Source organism: Dipteris shenzhenensis, chromosome 31 (genome assembly GCF_047967505.1).
Source record: "Dipteris shenzhenensis isolate YYH24624 ecotype China chromosome 31, Dip_SZ_1.0, whole genome shotgun sequence".
Classification (NCBI taxonomy): Eukaryota; Viridiplantae; Streptophyta; class Polypodiopsida; order Gleicheniales; family Dipteridaceae; genus Dipteris; species Dipteris shenzhenensis.
The window spans coordinates 39,888,268-39,908,670 of record NC_141626.1 but is presented as its reverse complement, the minus strand read 5'-3'; the positions used below and the strand labels follow the sequence as shown (position 1 = coordinate 39,908,670).

General features: G+C 48.7%; 1 protein-coding gene across 1 annotated transcript in view; it reads right to left on the bottom strand.

The window, feature by feature from the left end:
* LOC147881451 (uncharacterized) overlaps positions 1-20,403 on the bottom strand; it is a 576,232-nt gene that overhangs the window by 76,940 nt on the left and 478,889 nt on the right. The window contains exons 22-23 of the mRNA XM_087402392.1: positions 16,520-16,665; positions 16,342-16,441 (exon numbers count right to left, since the gene is read on the bottom strand). Of these exons, the coding sequence (XP_087258518.1) occupies positions 16,342-16,441; positions 16,520-16,665 (246 nt within the window). The remainder of the gene's footprint in view (positions 1-16,341; positions 16,442-16,519; positions 16,666-20,403) is intronic.

The window sequence follows — 20,403 nt, the reverse complement described above, 5'->3', positions numbered from 1 at the left end:
ACGGATGTAGACTGATAGGGAGGGAGGGGTGACGAGGGGGGGAGGAGGGGGGCGGGAACAAGGAGGGGAGAGGGGGTGACGCAGAGGGTGTAGGGAGGAGAAGGGGGGAGAGTTGCGCAGGAGAGGGGGATGTAGGCAGGTAGAGGGAGAGGGGGGTTGCGTTGGAGAGGGGGGAGGCAGGTAGAGGGAGAGGGGGGAGGGGCTGCGCAGGAGAGAGGGGGAGGGCAGGGTGGCGGGTAGAGGGAGAGAGGGGGGGGGGCTGTTGCGCAAGAGGGGGGGAGGCAGGTAGAGGGAGAGGGGGGAGGGGCTGCGCAGGAGAGAGGGGGAGGGGCAGGGTGGCGGGTAGATGGAGAGAGGGGGGGGGGCTGTTGCGCAAGAGAGGGGGGGAGGCAGGTAGAGGGAGAGGGGGGAGGGGCTGTGCAGGAGAGAGGGGGAGGGGCAGGGTGACGGGTAGAGGGAGGAGGGGAGGGGGGGGGGGGCTGTGCGCAAGAGAGGAGGGAAGGCAGGTAGAGGGAGAGGGGGGAGGGGGCTGCGCAGGAGAGGGGGGGGAGGGGCAGGGTGGCGGGTAGATGGAGAGAGGGGGGGGGGGGGGGCTGTTGCACAAGAGAGAGGGGGGGAGGCAGGTAGAGGGAGAGGGGGGAGGGGCTGTGCAGGAGAGAGGGGGAGGGGCAGGGTGGCGGGTAGAGGGAGAGAGGGTGGGGGGGGGGTCTGTTGCGCAAGAGAGGGGGGAGGCAGGTAGAGGGAGAGGGGGGGGGGGGCTGCGCAGGAGAGAGGGAGAGGGGCAGGGTGGTGGGTAGATGGAGAGAGGGGCGGCGGGGCTGTTGCGCAAGAGAGGGGGGGAGGCAGGTAGAGGGAGAGGGGGGGGGGGTCTGTTGCGCAAGAGAGGGGGGGAGGCAGGTAGGGGAGAGGGGGGAGGGGGCTGCCCAGGAGAGAGGGGGAGGGGCAGGGTGGCGGGTAGAGGGAGGGAGGGGGGGGGGGGGCCTGTTGCGCAAGAGACGGGGGGGAGGCAGGTAGAGGGAGAGGGGGGAGGGGCTGTGCAGGAGAGAGGGGGATGGAGAGAGGGGGGAGGGCTGTGCAGGAGAAAGAAAGAAAGAAAGAAATTTTATTAAAGGTCCACGGAAGGCCATACATGGCCTATGGGACACAAAATCATCCGAAAGGAAAATACATCATCAACGATGCGCCAACTAGGTGGCCTCATCGTAATACCGCTAAGATGCCAAAAATGGCTACAAAAATCCTAGATACAAAATGAAATGAAATAGAGAGGGGGAGAGAGGGGGAGAGAGGGGGGGAGGGGCTGCGCAGGAGAGGGGGGGGAGGGCAGGAAGAGGGAGAGGGGGGAGGGGCAGGGTGGCGCGTAGAGGGAGAGAAGGGGAGGAGAGGGAGCTACATGGAGAGGGAGAGAGCTGTTGCCAAGGAGAGGAGAGCTGGGAGGAGGAGCTGGTTGCCAAGGAGGAGGGAGGGAGCTGGTTGCCAAGGAGAGGAGAGCTGGGAGGAGGATAGTTGGCCGCCAAACTAGCGCACTTTTGAGTGTGGTGTGTAAAGGGTGGAGAGAACTGATGGAGGGGAGAGAGAGCCAAAAAGAAAATCCACCAAACTTAACCTTATCCACCAAAAATAGCCTATACACTAAATTTAGCATATTCGTCAAATTTAGCTTATTTGCCAAATTTAGCATATTCACCACATTTAGCTAAGTGTCAAAAAATAGGTTGGACGTGCATTGCCAGGATGATGGAAGATGGAAGAAAAAGAGATGAGTGTGACAAAGGGTGGAGAGAGAAAGTATTGGTAGGAGAGAGGTGGGGAAATGACATAGGGTGGAGAGAGAAGGTGTTTGTAAGAGGGAGGCAGAGGTGGAAAGGGTGGAGAGGGAATGAGTTTGTAAGAGAGAGGTGGGGGTTGGACAGAGGGTGGAAAGAGAAGGGATTTGTAAGAGAGAGGTGGGGAGTTGGACATAGGGTGGAAAGAGAAGGTTTTTGTAAGAGGGAGGTGGGGAGTTGGACAGAGGGTGGAAAGAGAAGGGTTTTGTAAGAGAGAGGTAGAAGTTGGACAGAGGGTGGAAAGAGAAGGTTTTTGTAAAAGCGAGGTGGGAATTGGACAGAGGGTGGAAAGAGAAGGTGTTTGTAAGAGAGAGGTAGGGAGTTGGACAAAGGGTGGAAAGAGAAGGTTTTTGTAAGAGAGAGATGGAAGTTTACAAAGGGTGGAAAGAGAAGGTTTTTGTAAGAGGGAGGTGGGGAGTTGGACAGAGGGTGGAAAGGGAAGGGTTTTGCAAGAGAGAGGTGGGGGTTGGACAGAGGGTGGAAAGAGAAGGTGTTTGTAAGAGAGAGGTAGGGAGTTGGACAAAGGGTGGAAAGAGAAGGTTTTTGTAAGAGAGAGATAGAAGTTGGACAGAGGGTGGAAAGAGAAGGTTTTTGTAAGAGGGAGGTGGGGAGTTGGACAGAGGGTGGAAAGAGAAGGTTTTTGTAAGAGAGAGATGGGGAGTTGGACAGAGGGTGGAAAGGGAAGGGTTTTGTAAGAGAGAGGTAGAAGTTGGACAGAGGGTGGAAAGAGAAGGTGTTTGTAAGAGAGAGGTAGGGAGTTGGATAGAGGGTGGAAAGAGAAGGTTTTTGTAAGAGAGAGGTAGAAGTTGGACAGAGGGTGGAAAGAGAAGGGTTTTGTAAGAGAGAGGTAGAAGTTAGACAGAGGGTGGAAAGAGAAGGTTTTTGTAAGAGGGAGGTGGGGAGTTGGACAGAGGGTGGAAAGAGAAGGTTTTTGTAAGAGCCAGGTGGGGAGTTGGACAGAGGGTGGAAAGAGAAGGGTTTTGTAAGGGAGAGGTCGAAGTTGGACAGAGGGTGGAAAGAGAAGGTTTTTGTAAGAGGGAGGTAGAAGTTGGACAGAGGGTGGAAAGAGAAGGTGTTTGTAAGAGAGAGGTAGGGAGTTGGACAGAGGGTGGAAAGAGAAGGTGTTTGTAAGAGAGAGGTAGGGAGTTGGACAGAGGGTGGAAAGAGAAGGTGTTTGTAAGAGAGAGGTAGAAGTTGGACAGAGGGTGGAAAGAGAAGGGTTTTGTAAGAGAGAGGTAGAAGTTGGACAGAGGGTGGAAAGAGAAGGGGTTTGTAAGAGAGAGATAGAAGTTGGACAGAAGGTAGAAGGAGAAGGAGTTTGTAAAATAGGATGAAAAGGGGAGGCCGTAGTTAGAGAGACAAAGTGACATAGAGTGAAAAAGGGTGGTTTGTACTCTGGAGTACCATTGGTGGATTGTGCAGTACCAGCCTCGTCTACAGTAGATCCTTCACTGTATCCTATAGTATTGTCAGCATCATTTTGACCAATGTCCTCCATGTCGGCCACTAGACGCGATCCTCAATGTTTACTGCAGTACCATCATTGTCCTCAGTACGATCAGTGGTGTCCACTGTCAGTGGTGTCCACTGTAGTACCCCTAGTGACCATTCTCTTATACATGTGTGGACTATTGCAAAGTCCAAAGGGCATCCTTTCATAAACTAGTTCAGCCAGACCCTATCGTTCTGGGTGGATTTCTGATACTGCAAGTAGGTGTTCTTCTTGATCTTCTTGTTGGCATAGTTCCACCATGTTGACCGCTAAGGAGCCCACGGCTCCCATCCAATCCAAAATGACAGCTTCCTCGTCTTCTTGATCAGCCTGATCCAACAAGTAGGTCAAACTTTCAAATCCATCTAGGGTTGTCTCCTCATTGATATCTTAGTCACCACCCCTGGGCCCAGTCCCCACAGGCCCAATGCTCCTCTTCAACTCCCTGCCCCTCAGCCCGCCCCCTTCCTACCTCTCCTTCCTCTCCCTCTCCTCTCCCTAGCCTGCCTCCTCCCTCCCTCTCAGCTTGCCCCCTCCCCTTCAGCCTCTCAGCCTCTCCCCTTTATCCCTCCCCTCCTCGCCCCTTCCCCCGCTCCCTTCTCACCTCCTTTCCGTGTTTTCTACCCCCCTATCTTCCGCAGCTTTTTTTTTTTTTTTTTTTTTTTGCAAAAAGAGACTTCTATTAAGTATTAAAGAAAAACCGTTAGAGCAAGCTCCATACGGGATACATCATGCAATGCACGAAAAGCTCAAGAGCCAAAAAGAAAGGATTGAGGCTGAAAGTGCCATCTCAATCCGGTAGAAGCCTCCGAGAAAAAGGGAGAACCCCTCCAAACTCGAAGAAAAATAGTCCTTCTAGAAGAGGCTGCCCGTGAAGAACCCTGCATGCTAGCCCATATGGCTATCAAAGTGTGAACCGTGTCAGTCCAAATACCCGTGAACACCTGTAATGGGTGTATCTGGGTGCCATCCAAGGCCTCAGTACATCTGGCTCTCCAAATGTGCCAAGAGGAAATGCTAGCCAAAATCTCCCAAGAGGTGTCCACTGAAACATGAGAAGCTCTGAAAGGAGTAAGTGGTACATCCTGTAGAGAGCAGGGCTCTATCATCTGCCGGCGGACCGAGAGTGCCCAAGAAGAAGGCTCACCCTCATAAAACACCTGGGGCCCGGTAAGAGATAACCATGCGACCGAGCCCCAAGTCATGAAGAAAGGGGATGTGTGAAAGATGCTGAGTATCCGAGCAACCCCTTTCCAAACAGTCCTCGCCTGACTGCAGTCCCAAAGGCAATGTCGCACTGACTCCTCTGCAGAGTGACAACGAGGACAAGTGGGATCAGCCCCAAAACGTGATCTCCACAGGTTCACTGCAATCCCTCCATGAATAGAAAGCCAAAAGAAAAGAGTGATCTTTCTATTTCTGAGGGATTTCTAGAGCCTCCTCCAGAAACCGCAGCTTTTTTTGGAGGAGGCCGACTGTGACAATTTGGAAGCTCCTTCCGCTCCGCAGCTTTTTTTGGAGCGGAAGGAGCTTCCAAATTGTCACAGTCGGCCTCCTCACCTCGATTGGTGATGGATACTCCGTCAGCCAATCCTACTCCACCTCCACCGGCCTGATGATGTCTTACGCATAGCTTCATATTTCTATGCCACCATTCTTATTGCTGATCCTGAGACACATGATAGAGAGAATGCTAGATAGGCTATTTTACAGACAGAGCCTCATGATGTCTTACGCATAGCTTCATATTTCTATGCCACCCTTCTTACTGTTGATCCTGAGACACATGATAGAGAGAATGCTAGACAGGCTATTTGGCAGAGCATCCCTGTGTTCGTGAATCCGGATATGCATGTTCTACTCGATGCACCTTTCACCAACACAGAGTTCAGGACTGCACTTTCAGCCCTTCACAAGGGCAAGTGCCCAGGTTCGGATGGCCTCACCCCGTCTTTTTTCATTGCATTTTGGGATATGATTGGAGACTATATTACTTCAGCCCTGCAGGCCATTTGGGACTCTGGCGAGATGCCTGGGTTGCTTACAGAGGTTCTCATCCACCTTATCCCAAAAGGAGGTTGCAGAAATTTAGTGTCCCAGTGGAGGCCTATCACACTTCTGGGGACTTGTTACAAGATTCTGGCCAAGGCTATCAGCCTCTGATTGCAGCCCCTTCTCCCTAATCTTATTCATGACACTCAGACGGGATTTGTGCATCGCAGAAGCATCTTTGATAACATTTTCTCTTTCTGGAAAGCTTCAAAGTGGGCCATGCAGAGTGGCCAGAATCTTGCCATTCTACTTTTGGATTTTGAGAAAGCTTATGACAGAGTAGATTGGGGTTTTTTGGAGGACACCCTTCTACGCTTTGGCTTTACTGATGCTTGGATCAGAGGTGTTTCCTCTTTGTACAGATCAACCCACAGCCAGGTACTTATTGGTGGGGTAAGGGGTGAGAGATTTCAGATTTCGAGATCAGTCCGTCAGGGATGCCCTCTTGCTCCTTTCCTTTTTTTGTTCGTGGCCGAAGCTATGAGTATCTATGTTAGATCTCAAGCTGACATCTTTGGGCTAAGACTTCCCATCAGAAGGGAATAGGAGCTACTTGATAGTGAGTTGGCAGATGACACAGCAGTTTACTTGGATGCCACTCCACAGACGCTCACTTCTTTCAGGACAGCATTGGATTTATTTTGCTTGGCGGCAGGGGCGCAATTAAATTGGCATAAATCCAATGGTTTTTGGATCACTGATGAGGACACTCCAGTTTGGGGACTTGACATAGGATTCACTTGGGTTCAGAGGGTTGAGCCTATCAGGTATTTGGGCTGCCAGGTCGGCTTGGATATTTCTACCACGCAGTAGTTTGCTCCCGTTTTGGAGAGCATCAGGAGGAAGCTTGTTTTTTGGAGGTCAGCCAAGCTGGATCTTGCCTCTAGAGTTGTGGTGGTCAACCAGGTCCTCTTGGTTTGTTTGTTCATGCTGGTGCCATTCTAGGGACTGCATCATTCAGCTCAGAAGACCGATCAGAAACTTTCTCTGGAGTGGGCTTGATGGCACAGCAGATGCCGTAGCTAGGGTGGCTTGGGAGACCCTCATCCTCCCTACACAGGAAGGGGGTCTCAATATTATTGATCCAGATTTACAGTGCAGAGCTTTACTTTGCAAGATGGTGGTGCGGGGACTTATGCCAGGACACGAACCGTGGAAGGACTTTCTTATCAACAGCATACAGAGGTGCACACCTTCTTTAGGAGGCGACTGGATGAGCAGTGTTAGGTGGATCTTCACCATAGCACAGCTCAGATCACCTTCGTACCCTTTCATGGTCGCCATTATGAAAGCTTGGGCTAGTTTCAGAAGCACTCTTCGGAGGATTCCTCCTTCCTCTCGGGAAGAGATTGATAGGCAACCCATCATGTGGAATGACAGTATTTTAGATGATCATGGCAGACCACTGGGTGCCTCACTCTACATGCGGTGGTCTAGGTGGGAGAGAGGACCTGCATCATCTATGGGGTCTTGGAAAGCTTTCCACAGGCTTCCAAAGGAAACCAAATCAAGGTTGACAGGACTTCTCAGAGGGAGTGCAGGGAGGATCTTGCAGATTGAGGCAGCCCTTCCAGAGGTTTGGGTAGACACAAATGATATGCCACTCACTTCCTCCACTTGGGAAGGTACTTTTACGAGAGGCGGTGTTCTGCTTCAGGTTTTGGCCTTTCGAGATGCACAAGAGGATGCTTTAGTTTTTAGTGTCCAGGATGGTGGCAGATTGCTCAGGTCCACAGAGGACATCTTGCTTGAGTCTGCTTTTCAGCCTATCAGGGTTGTAGGTATTTTGGTGCACGGATCTGATTCAGAGTGGTTCCTGGACACAGACCCCTAGCTACTCTCCACCGGGTCTTGGAGGCTTTGGCTCTATGGGGGAGTTCCCATCAGGTACTTGCAGTGGGACCCCGGAGAGTGGGAGTGGATTGACGCAGGGCATCGAGAGAAGAGCATCCCCTTCTTTCATTACACGGTCAGTAATGCCAGGAGATATCAGCTCAGTAGTAGAGGTTGGAGACCTTCCAGAGTTCCTCATTGGGAGACATTTGATATCATTGCGGATCTGTAGAGGTGCTTCTAGAGGAGACTCTGGAAATCCCACAAGAATAGAAAGATCTCTATCTTCTTTTGGCTTTCTATCCATGGTGGGATTGTAGTGAACCTTTGGAGGTCCAGGTTCGGAGCCGACCCTACTTTCCCTCGATGCCTCTCTACTTCGGAGACTATTCAGCATTGCTTATGGGATTGCAGACAGGCGAGGATGATTTGGATGGGGGTAGCCAGGATTTTCAGTCACTTTGCCCACTCCCCATTTTTTATGACGTGGGGCTCAGTGGCTTGGCTTTCTCTTACAGGGCCTCAGGTATTCTATGGGATATTTGACTCCTCTCAGGCCATTTCGGTACGACGTCTTCGGACTGAGTCCTGTTCGTTGGATGTGGTACCACACATTCCTTTTAAAGCTGTACATGCTTCTGTGGATACTTATTCGGAGATTCTAGCGAGCATAGCATCCTGGCATATCTGGAGAGCTAGATGCACAGAGGCTTTGGAGGGTACTCAGGTTCATCCCTCGCACACATTGGCTAGTATATCTGGACAGACACCGTACTTACTTTAATGGCCGTATGGACGGGTATGCAGGGAGACTCCCGTGCAGCCTCAGCTAGGAGGGCTTCTTTCTTCAGGGAATGGAAGGATTCTCCTTTCTTCTCTGAGAGTACTACAGGGTTGAGGTGGCACTTTCAGCCTCAGCCTTGGTTGTTTTCCACCTCACCCTGAGGGGGTTTTTGATTTATCCTCATGATTTCATGATGTATTCCGCTTTGAGCTTGCTCTCGCGGGTTTTTTCTCTTACTTAATAGAAGTCTCTTTCTTGGGGGGAAAAAAAAAAAAAGGGAGCCAGCATGGGTGGTCTATTCCTAGGCGTATTGTGTACCTTGGAGGGGGAGAATGACCTCGGCGGGGGAACACTTGTCGAACTCATTGGTGCTCAGGTCTCCGATGCTGACTCTGAGTCACCCTTACATTTGTCACCTTTTGTATGTGACCGTGTCACAGCGCCCAACACTGCGCCAATCAAATGGGGACTGTTGCCCTCCCCCGCCACTACTACATCAACCATATTCACTTGGGATGCGGGTTCCACTCTTTCATTGGGACAATCTCTGGTGTAGTGGCCGTTTGTGTTGCATTGTGTACAAGAGGGTCCTCTGAAAGGTTGTGTACAATCATCTTGGTAGTGGCCGTACTCGCCACATCTGTAACACATGATGGGTCTTCTAAAGTTTGTACCTCTGCCTGCACTTCCACGTCCACCTCAAAAACCACCCCTTCGACCGCGTTGATAAGAGGGTCCATAGCCACCTCCTGACATAGGTGGTTGGTACGGTGCATAGTATGGCTGAGGATAGAAATAAGGGGAACCAATTGAATTGGGGGCAGGAGCTTGGAACAAAGGGGGAGTCGGAAGCAATGGAGGTGGCATGACAAGAGGAGGAGGTGGCTCAGATGCTCATGCAAGAGGGGGAGCAGGAGATACTTCTGCTGGGCCAGAAGTTATGGGTACCGTTCTGTTGACTGCAGCAACTAGAGGTTCCCCCGAGGTATACTCTGGAAGAAGCTTCCTTAATCCTTTGAGGTACCTACACTCAGAGGCATCATGTCCATGGATCTCACAAAATGTACAAAATGAGGTAGAAGTAGGTACCTTTCGCTTGGAGGGGCACTCCCAGTAACCATGGTTAGAACCCTTGCATTCTGTGCACCAAAGGCCACTTCGAATTTGGGCCTCAAAGGACGATTGGCGATCCACCTTTATTCTATCTTTCAGGCCTTCTTTGATTTCTTCTAACTCCTTCTTGAGTTGCTGCCATGCGGATGATCCCTCCTCTCTTGGGAGTCGGGTGGTCGTAGTCGTTGATGAGGCACAGCTTAGCTGTGACCGTTCCATCTTGACAGTAGGAAGTCTTGAAGTGAGGCATGTTCAGGGAGTTTATCAACCAGCCTTATAGCAATGGTAGGGGGTAATGCTTTCAAAACCATCCCTTCATGACAGCATCATTAGGTGGCACAGACATCTTTGCTGCCAAGACCCTCATCCTTGTGTACATCTCAAAGATGCTTTCTCCAGGCTTCATGGTGTCAGTGGATAACTCTAGGACAATCATGTGTTGGAATTTTTCCAACTTGAAAGTACGTAAGAATTCCTCCCTTAGGTCTATCCACGTCTGGAAGTAGTCCGGAAGAAATTGAATGTATCATACATCCGCAGCATCCTCCAATGACGAGGGAAAGATGTGAAGGAACGCATGCTCATTCTCCACACCTTTAGCTCTACATGCTGTGAGGAACTTCTTCACATGAGCTTCCGCATCCTCATGGAGGTGGCCTTTGAACTTTTGAGTCTTCATGTGGACCTTGTTGAGTAGCTCGAGAAGTCTAGCTCTATCTAGAGGATTGAAAATGGCCATCCCCACCCAAGAGGTTGGAGAAGATGCAAGAGTTGGAGGGAGTCCCGATGGGGCTATAATGAGTGTTGGTGCTCCCAAGGAGGAGACCACCCCGACAACTCCTCCTGTGGAGGACCACAATGGGGAAGTCACTACTGATGTAGTCATAGAGGAAGTGTACCCAGATGGTAGTGCGTAAGTGGGGGGTCTCGATGTTGCAAAAGGAAAGGGTGAGAACATGGAAGATGTGGGGGTGAAAGAGGATGGGAGAGCATTTGGGAAAGAGAGGGACGAAGTTGAAGTCATGGATGAGTAGGCAGAAGGGAAGGAAGGAGGTGGTGGAAAAGGCAACACCAGTGTGGATGGAAAGGGAGATGAAACCATCATGGCAGGTAAAGGCATGGCCGGAGCAAAAGTACCCCCCAATGGGATAGATGTAGAAGAAGGATTAGCTAGGAGCCCAGAGCTATGCATAACAGATGAGGTAGCAGCTTGTCCACAAGAGGTCGAGGCGACGGGAGTAGATGGAGTCACCACTCCGGTAGAAGAGGTGGTTGATGAAGACATCGTTGCAGGAGGAGGACACGGGCTGCCTTGACCTTGATGAGTCCCTGAGGAGCCCTCGTCCTTAGTACCCTCTTCTTTCACCTGCTCTCCGCTTTGCACTTCTTCTTCTCTAGAGTCTGGATCTGCTGACCACCAGGGTTCATGTTGATCCAAGTCAATGAGAGTGTCGATAAAGTTACTTGCTCTGGCTACTGCTCCAATGGGCTCACTTTTTGTGCTTGAGTTGAGGACTTCGCAAACTTACATCGCAATTGTACCTAGTTTGGTCTGCCGAAAGTCTTTTCTCCACTCTCCTCAAGTACCTCCTAGTTCTCTCACTAGCTCCTTCAAATGTTTCAGAACTACTCGGCATAAGACCTCTCTCTAGGACCCTAGATCACCACTTCACTCATGCTACTCAATACCAACAGTGTCCCACCGTGATCGCCATAAACTGTTTGAGGGGAGGGGTTCCTATCCTTCCGGAGGTGTTACCCGAGGCCAAAGGCCACTGGCGTGAGAAGCATGAGTGTTGCAATGCTCTAATGCAATGGATCGCGCAGAGTGCACCGTGCAGTGGTGTGTGAGTCTCATATGCTATACTGCAATGAACGACGATGTACGAGTGCACTATGCTAAATGACAATCACTGACGAACTCCACAACATAAGCAGAATAAGAAAATCTCATCCTACACTGGTAAACAATCCCCATATCGGGAAGAGACAAGAGAGATGAGAAAGTGACCAAGTTGGCCGAAGTACATATCACTAGACTAGTGTCTCTAGGTCACAAGTCGCAAGTCACACGAATACACAGGTCTATCCCCATAGTAGACAGAGGGTACATACAAGTCTCTCCACACTCTCTCCTTGGCGAGCTCGTAGCTCTAGCCTCTATCTCTCCTCACTCTCCTCTCTTCCGCTCCAATGCCGAATGCTCAATGCCTTCCTCTCTCTCCACCTTCTCCTTCATCCTCATCCCCCACCTTGGAGGGTCCCTTCTTCACTGAGAATCCCCCCCTTTCTTCCCATTGGTCATCCTCTTATCTCCTTAGCTGTTGAGGATAGCCGTTGCACCGTTGGCTCTCTTGATGGCTACGGCGACTTCCTGACTCCCTGACTCGCCAGCCTCTTCTAGTTAGGATGGTGTAAATTCTCCATATGCATGTGAGCTGGATCACCGCACCACTGCACCACTGTATCACTGAGCCACTGTGTAAATGTAAATAATCCTGACTGCTCCATGTGCTAAGCTCACTCTCCATGTGCACAGCTCTTGATGAGATCACTTTGGACATGATACTCCTAGTTGACCTGTGGTTGACATGTGTCGACCTGTGGTTGACATGTGTCGATACATGGTTGCCTCGGATAGTACTCCTGGATGAGCCCGTGTGATCGCGTGGCTAACTTGTGTTGACACATGGTCAACATGTGGTCAACAAATGTCATAATGTGGTCAACGCTTGTCGACAGGTGGTCGTCGTGTGATAAGGTAACAAGCCCTTTGTAAGTGAGTCTGGCATCTCACCTGAGTCCCAAACACCCTGCAGGGCTGAAGTAATTGATTCCTAATCTGATCCCAAAAGATTTCTTCTCACACAACATTCAATCTTGTACTCCATCTCATGGGGGAGATTGGATGGACAACATCAGGTGGATCTTTACTTCAGCCCATCTCAAATCTCCCCCTTCCCCTCTCATGGTTGCTATTCTGAAAGCTTGGGGCAGCTTCAGAAACACTCTTCGTAGAGTTCCACCCATCTCTCGTGAAGAAATTCACAGGTAGCCAGACATGTGGAATGACTCGATATTGGATGACCATGGGAGGCCACTTGGAGTGTCACACTATATGCAGTGGTCTAGATGGGAGAGGGGACCTACTTCTATAGTAGGCGCCTGGCAGGCCTTTAGGACTTCTAGAGGATCTGAGACTCTTAGTAGTTAGCCACCTCAAAGGGAGTGCAGTCAGGATACAACAGATAGAGGCAGCCACTCCCGCAGAGTGGATAGACACAGATGACATGCCGATCACAGAGTCCACTTGGTGGGAAGTGTTCTCAGGGACGGGCATTCCTTTACAGGTTATTGCCCTGCGGGATGCACATGAGGATACCCTAGTCTTTGATGTTTAGTCGGGACGCTGACTTACCAGATCTTCTAATGATATTCTTTTGGAGGTTGCCTTTTAGCCTGTCCGGATTGCAAGTTTCATGGATTGGGGCACGGACTCACAGTGGTATCTTGACCCCGATCCTCTTCTCCTTGTGCTGGGGTCTTGGAGACTCTGGTTATACGAAGGTTTCCCTATTAGGTTCCTACAGTGGGACCCAGGGGAGTGGGAATGGATTGATGAGGGGCACCGAGAGAAGAGCATCCCCTTCTTTCGTTATACAATCGGAAATGCCCGGAGATTTCAGCTCAGCAGTAGAGGTTGGAGGCCCTCTAGATCCCCTCATTGGGATAGTTTTCAGATTTCTACAGTTGTGCGGAAAAACTTTTGGCATAGGCTCTCGAAATCCCTCAGGAATAGAAAGATTACTCTTTTCTTTTGGCTTTCTATTCGTGGAGGGATTGCAGTGAACCTATGGATATATAGGTTCGGGGCTGACCCTACTTGTCCTCGTTGCCACATAGTAGTTGAGTCAGTACAACATTGCCTTTGGGAGTGTAGACAGGCGAGGACGATCTGGAAAGGTGTTGCTAGGATTTTCAGCTTCTTTCATACAACTCCTTTCTATATTACCTAGGGTTCAGTAGCATGGTTATCTCTTACTGGCCCCCAGGTGTTCTTCTAGGGAAATCATCCAGATCCATCTTTTATTGTACGGCGATACTCAGTGGAGTCTTGTTCCCTCCAGGATGTTCCCTTCACTCCTTTTAGAGCTGCTCATGCCTCAGTAGTAGACACATGGTGGGAGATTCTGGCTAGCATTGCAACTTGGCATATTTGGAGAGCCAGGTGTACAGAGGTGATGGAGGATACCCAGGTTCACCCCTCTTAGGCTATGGCCAGTATTTGGACCGAGAGAATACACACTCAGATGGCCATCTGGGGGAGCATGCAGGGATCCTCCAAGGCAGCCAGTGCCATGAGAGTTACTTTTTTCAGAGTTTGGGGAGGATCTCCTTTCTTCTTTGAGTCTTCCTCAAGGTTGAGGTGGCATTTTCAACCTCCGCCTTGGATTTTTATTAGCTTCTTTTGAGCTGTTTTTTCCCCTCATGCATAGCATGATGTACTACGGCATTTGAGCTTGCTCTCGCGGTTTTTATTCATACTTAATGAAGTAATTTTCTTGAAAAAAAAAAAACAGTGTGGAAATATATTCAAATGAATATAGAAGAGCCAATAAACTGGGAGGCAATTATTTTAGGAGATGCATGCAAAGTCAAGTAGGAAGGATGGGAGCAAATGCCTTGTGGTTTATTTGGATAGCTAGAAATCATTTGCAGTTCAATCAAGTGCACACTAATCTAGAATTGGCTTTAGTATCTTGGTGGTCCAAGAGAAGGAGAGACTCAGTAAAGATCTTCAACAAATGTGTGGACCAGCTTTAGGATGAAATGGAAGCGTTTTACAGAAATTGTCCAGCAATCACAGTAACCCCTCCTTTTGTTACTCCTGAGAGTGCTATTGGCCCTGCTGCAACAAGTAGGAATGATGTTGATATTCCTCCTACTACTAAAGAGGGATTTAACACTGAAGTCAAAGAAGATCCACTTTGAACTCACCTCGCTTCTTCTGTTGATAGTTCTGATATTTATATCTCTGTTTTTTTTCCATGAAAAAGACTTCTATTAAGTAAGAACAAAAACCCGCGAGAGCAAGCTCAAAGCGGAATACATCATGAAATCATGAGGATAATAAAAAACCCCCTCAGAGTGAGGTGGAAAGAAACCAAGGCTGAGGCTGAAAGTGCCATCTCAACCCTGTAGTAGATTCAGAGAAGAAAGGAGAATCCTTCCATTCCCTGAAGAAAGAAGCCCTCCTAGCTGAGGCTGCACGGGAGTCCCCCTGCATACCCGTCCATACGGCCATCAGAGTGTGTACGATGTCTGTCCAGATACTAGCCAATGTGTGCGAGGGATGAACCTGAGTACCCTCCATAGCCTCTGTGCATCTGGATCTCCAGATATGCCAGGCTGCTATGCTCGCTATAATCTCCCAAGAAGTATCCACAGAGGCATGTACAGCTGTAAAAGGACGGTGTGTAACCACATCCAACGAGCAGAGCTCAACCCGATGATGTCGAACTGAAATGGCCCGGGAGGAGTCAAGTCCCTCATAGAAAACCTGAGGTCCTGTAAGAGAAAGCCAAGCCACCGAGCCCCAAGTCATAAAGAGTGGGGAATGGGCAAAGTGACTGAAGATCCTGGCTATCCCCATCCAAATCAATCTCGCCTGTCTGCAATCCCATAAGCAATGCTGAATAGACTCCGAAGCAGAAAGGCAACGAGGGCAAGTAGGGTCGGCTCCGAATCTGGACCTCCAAAGGTTCACTGCAATCCCTCCATGAATAGAAAGCCAAAAGAAGATAGTGATCTTTCTATTCCTGTGGGATTTCCAGAGCCTCCTCCAGAAGTACCTCTGCTGATCCGCAGTAATACCAAAAGTCTCCCAATGAGGAACTCTGGAGGGTCTCCAACCTCTACTACTGAGCTGAAATCTCCTGGCATTACTGACCGTGTAACGAAAGAAGGGGATGGTCTTCTCTCGATGCCCCGCGTCAATCCACTCCCACTCTCCGGGGTCCCACTGTAAATACCTGATGGGAACTCCTCCATAGAGCCAAAGTCTCCAAGACCCGGTGGAGAGTAACTGGGGGTCAGGGTCTAAGAACCACTCTGAATCTGATCCCTGCATCAAAAGGCCTACGACCCTGATAGGCTGAAAAGCAGACTCAAGCAATATATCATCTGTAGATCTGAGCAATCTGCCACCATCCTGGACACTGAAAACCAAAGCATCCTCCTGTGCACCTCGGAAGGCTAAGACCTGAAGTGGAACCCCGCCTCTCGAGAAAGTACCTGCCCAAGTGGAGGTAGTGAGAGGCATATCCTCTGTGTCTATCCAAGCCTCTGGAAGGGCTGACTCAATCTGCAAGATCCTCCCTGCACTCCCTCTGAGATGTCCTATCAACCCTGACTTGGTTTCCTCTGGAAGCCTACGGAAGGCTTTCCAAGATCCCAAAGAAGAAGCAGGTCCCCTCTCCCACCTGGCCCACTGCATGTAGAGTGAGGCACCCAGTGGTCTGCCACGATCATCTAAAATACTGTCGTTCCACATGATGGGCTGCCTATCAATCTCTTCCCGGGAGGAAGGAGGAATCCTCCGAAGAGAGCTTCTGAAACTAGCCCAAGCTTTCAGAATGGCAACCATGAGAGGGGATGAAGGTGATCTGAGGTGTGCTGAGGTGAAAATCCATCTAACACTGCTCATCCAGTCTCCTCCTGAGGAAGGTGTGCACCTCTGTATGCTGCTGATAAGAAAGTCCTTCCACGGTTCCTGTCCTGGCATATTTATATCTCTGTTTTGATTTAACACTGCAACAAATAGGAAGGATGCTGATATTCCTTCTCCTACTACAAAAGGATTTAACACTGAAGTCAAAGAAGAACTACAAAGAAGAACCACTTTGAGCTCACCTCACTTGTTCTGTTGACAGTTCTGATATTTATATCTCTGTTATGCTGTTCACAGCAAATAATCCCTGACTATAAAGTTTTGTAAGTCCCTGCCCCCAAAAAAAAAAACACCGAGTAAAAGAATACTAGGTGGTGAATCTATGTAAGGATGGGTGATAGAGCTATGTAGGAGGCTAAGGGGTAGACAAGGGAAGCGGGGCCCCCAACAAAAGTACATACAAGGGAAAACAGGCAATGGGAGGGAGAAGAAACCAGCTAAGGAAGAGTAATTTTCCATGCTTGATAAAGAAATATAAACTTATACTATGAGAATAGCTACTCATGTTTACCGAATCTCTCGAAGGACCTTTTGCTCGACCTTGCAGTGATTTTCTCCTATCAATAATTGAGAGCCTAGGGGATTGCTTTGAAGCAGCTTTTGAATATATTCTGCAAAAGAAAATCATGGTCAGTTTCCTATGCCCAATTAAATAGAGACCAAACTAGGTGGAGCCTTAAAATTCTTACTTGGTTACTTGAGGCTTTCGTTTTCGAAAATGTCTATATAAGATTGGAATAAGCTCTCCACAATCTGTGAAGTCTTTCTTGAAGTTTCGATCCAATCCTTTGTCTTCCGCCAATGTAGCTTCATACTTTATCTTGAATTCATCAACCTAGACAAGAAAACAAAATCCATTAATGAAATATGGAATCTTTTACATTAAAAGCCAGCATGTTTGTAGTCAATGACTATTGAGAGTGCTTATAATTATTCAGATAGATGTTCCAAGAAAGGAGGTAATCCATATTCTAAATAAAAGTACGTTGTTGTGTATAAAGGAAACACATATGCTTCAACATTAGCTACATCGTTGTGTATTGTAATTAAAATTAAAATTACAATTTTGTCGCAGCAGCAAGCAAGGATATAGAGAGGTGTGCACTACATGTGCAGCCAAGGATAGAGAGAGAAGGAGGAGTGAGTATAGAGAGATGCGCTGTCGTTGCGGCAAGCAAGGATATAGAGAGGTGCGCACTACAGATGCAGCCAAGGATAGAGAGAGTGAGGGAGGAGTTAGTATAGAGAGAGGCTTGTTGTGACCACAATCTAGGAGTCTAAAAGATTCGCCTGGGGAAAGAAGTACTTTTGGGACGTCAACATGTCGCACACTTGCCGCCGGCCACTTGCTTTTTCAATCTTTGCACTTGCTTTCTTTAGCTCCTTGCTTTTCCTGCTTTTGCTCTTAACTCTTCGTCTACTTCCATCTCTCCTATCAGCGACCGCCGATACAAGCTCTCCAAGCCATATCAGCTCTATTTCTACTAACACAAGCTCTCTCCTATCTACCGTACCAGCTCTCCTCCCTTGCGCAATCAACCCCCTACTTGGCCACTCCATCTCAAGCTCTCCCATGTAGAGATATCTACAATGATATGGTGTTGTAAGCCATAAGTCAACTATATGGTTGACCAGTACTTGGGTACTATATATACCAAGTACTTGTATTATTTCATTTGAACATTTCAGTTGGAGTTCACTTGTGTTCACGACTTGTTAGAATATGAAGCCAAAAGTTGAGTCAGTTTGGTGTGTTCTAGTGTGAGTTCTAGTCTAGTATGTCCTATGGATGCCACATGTCACATTGGGAGTCATCCCATATGCATAGGTGTTCATATGTGTGTGTGTGCTCTATATAAGATTTGTACTTGTCTAGTGTCAAATCAATGAAGTATCAAGCTACAAGCTCTTTGGTCTACATGTGAGTACTTTCATTTTGGTTTATTGCTCTAGTCATTTCATTTCCATTTCATTATGTCTCTCTTTGAGTATCACTTCCTCTCTCCCTAGCCTACCCTCTCTCTCTCTCCCTCTCCACTATGTGCCTTCACGACTCTTCTCCATTCTTGTTCTACATATGGTATCAAAGCTAGTCCTTCCTACCCTCTCACTTGCTTTCCCGCTCTCCCGCATGTTCCTTCCACTTCTCTCGTGGAAAAGAAGTTCGTTCTTGCTGGTCTACTTCTGTTTGAGGGGGAGGTCCACTCACTTCCGGAGGTGTTACCGGAGGCCTAAGGCCACTGATGTGAGAAGCGTGAAGTGGGTGATGTGTAGACCTATGACACAACTCTACCTCAGTTGCACTACATTGCGTGATGCATGAACCCATGACACAACACTAGTCGAAGGTGCTACGAAGTGTTGAGAACTAGAACAGGAAGAACAAACCCAGAAAGAAGATAAGAAGGAACAACACTAATAACAGATAACAGAGAAAGCGGTAGACAAGAGCACAACTCATACACTAGTTTCTCCGAATAGAGATCAGAGATCACTCATCCACAACAATGCAACAGTAGCAATACACCAGAACAATGCAACAAGCGAGCTCGTAGCTCTAGCCTCCCTCCTCACTCTCAATCCCCGTACAATGCTGAATGAATCCCCATCCCCCTCATCTCCCCTCTTCACCCTCGCCTTCCGGATGGAAAATCCCCTCCCTCTCTCCTATTGGTTGTCCCCTCATCCTTAGCCAAACCATTGCTGAGTCTCTTCATGTCTCTTGCAACAACGTCGAGCTTGCGTCGAGTCGGTGCATTGTAACTACTCCATGTGCACCCCGTGTAGCCACCCTGTATCTGACAAGGCACCGCCAGATGAACAACTATGCCACCAATGAGTCAGGTCTACATAGGTTGACAGAGTGTGACTGCGCGACATGAAGACCCTTGGCACATGACCATGTGCCTGGGTGATATGTCCTCCTAAAGACTATGTCCCCATGTGACTATGCCATCTGGTGACCATGTACTTGTGCCATCTTGTGACCATGTCTTGTGTCATCCCTATGACCATGTCATCCCTTGACTTGTGTCATCCTTGTGACCATGTCATCCCTTGACTTGTGTCATCCCTTGACTTGTGTCATCCCCTCACTAAGTGCTGGACATAGCTGGTCCTGCATGATCTAGGTATAATAGTTTCCCTACCACTATCATTCACCGTCCCGGTGAATAAGTGATGTTGAAAGATGTGCAGGACGAATGACTTTGCAAAATACAAGAATCGAAAACATATCAGAGTCACCCACTTCCAAATGTATCACTAATCCAGATCCACTGTGTTTCACAAGAGTGGAGTTGAAAGAAAACTTGCTGAAAACTTTATTGAACCACTGGTAACAAAAATTTGCTGATCAAACTGCTTTATAGAAGCCATGGGTCTACAAAAAGACCTCCTTTATTACAAAAGTGTGCTGAAATCCAAGAAAAACACCCAGAGAAGGTGCACTATGTACAAAATGCTTGAGCTGAAAATGGAATTAACTTAACCCAATACTAAAACCAGTAGAGAAGCCAACTTGCTAACAAGAGATGCCAAAGGAGGCAAACAAGAGAACTATATACAAACACCCTCCTACTGAAACATTTGTCATTGTTCATCTCTGCCCTAAGATGGTGCTATAGAGACTCCAGACACTTGATCATTCTCTTCCTCAACGGTGTCCATCAACTTCCGGAGATCCTCGTATTTTCCTTTGTATCGTTGATATTTAGATCTATAGAGGTCACGCTCTGTCAACCTGGCCATGCATGTAGAAGTAGGTACCTTGCGCTTAGAAGGACACTCCCACTGACCATGGCCAGAACCCTTGCATTCTATACACCAAAGACCACTTCTGATCTAGGCCTCATAGGATGATTGTCCATCCATCCTTGTTCTGTCTTTTAGGCCTTCTTTGATTTCTTCTAATTCCTTCTTGAGTTGCTGCCATGCCGATGATCCCTCCTCTCTCAAGGGCTGGGGGGTCGAAGTCGGCGATGAGGCAAAACTTAACTGTGATCGTTTCATCTTCACTGCCTCCCTCAAGAAATATTGAAGTCAGGCATGTTCAGGGAGTTTGTCAACCAGCCTTAGAGCAATGGTGGGAGGCAATGCTTTCAAAAACCACCCTTTCATGATAGCATCATTAGGTGGCACAGACATCTTGGCAGCCAAAACCCTCATCCTTGTGTATATCTGTACCGGGCACTGGGGAGGTGCAATTGGGGTAGTACGTGAAGGAGCCGCACCAGAAGACCTCTTGGGTCTTTTTCTCTTCCTTGGGCAATCTCTAGCAAAGTGCCCAAGGGTCCTGCAAATCCTGCACTGGTCCTGTCTACCTGCAATCTCGACTCTCTGTCGAAAGAGAGAGCCATCTGGGCACTGAAGCATAATGTGGTCATCTAAGATGTTAGGGTCAGAGACAATGACTCTAACTCGAGGGACCGCGTCTGCTCTGACTACCTCTGCCGAGGAAGAAGCCATGCTAGGAAGGGGGTTGATCTCAGTGACCACTCCAAATGTGGCTCCGATAGTAGCAAGAAGTCGATGGTAGACCTGAGGAAGACCAGGAAATGTGATGAAAAGTGAT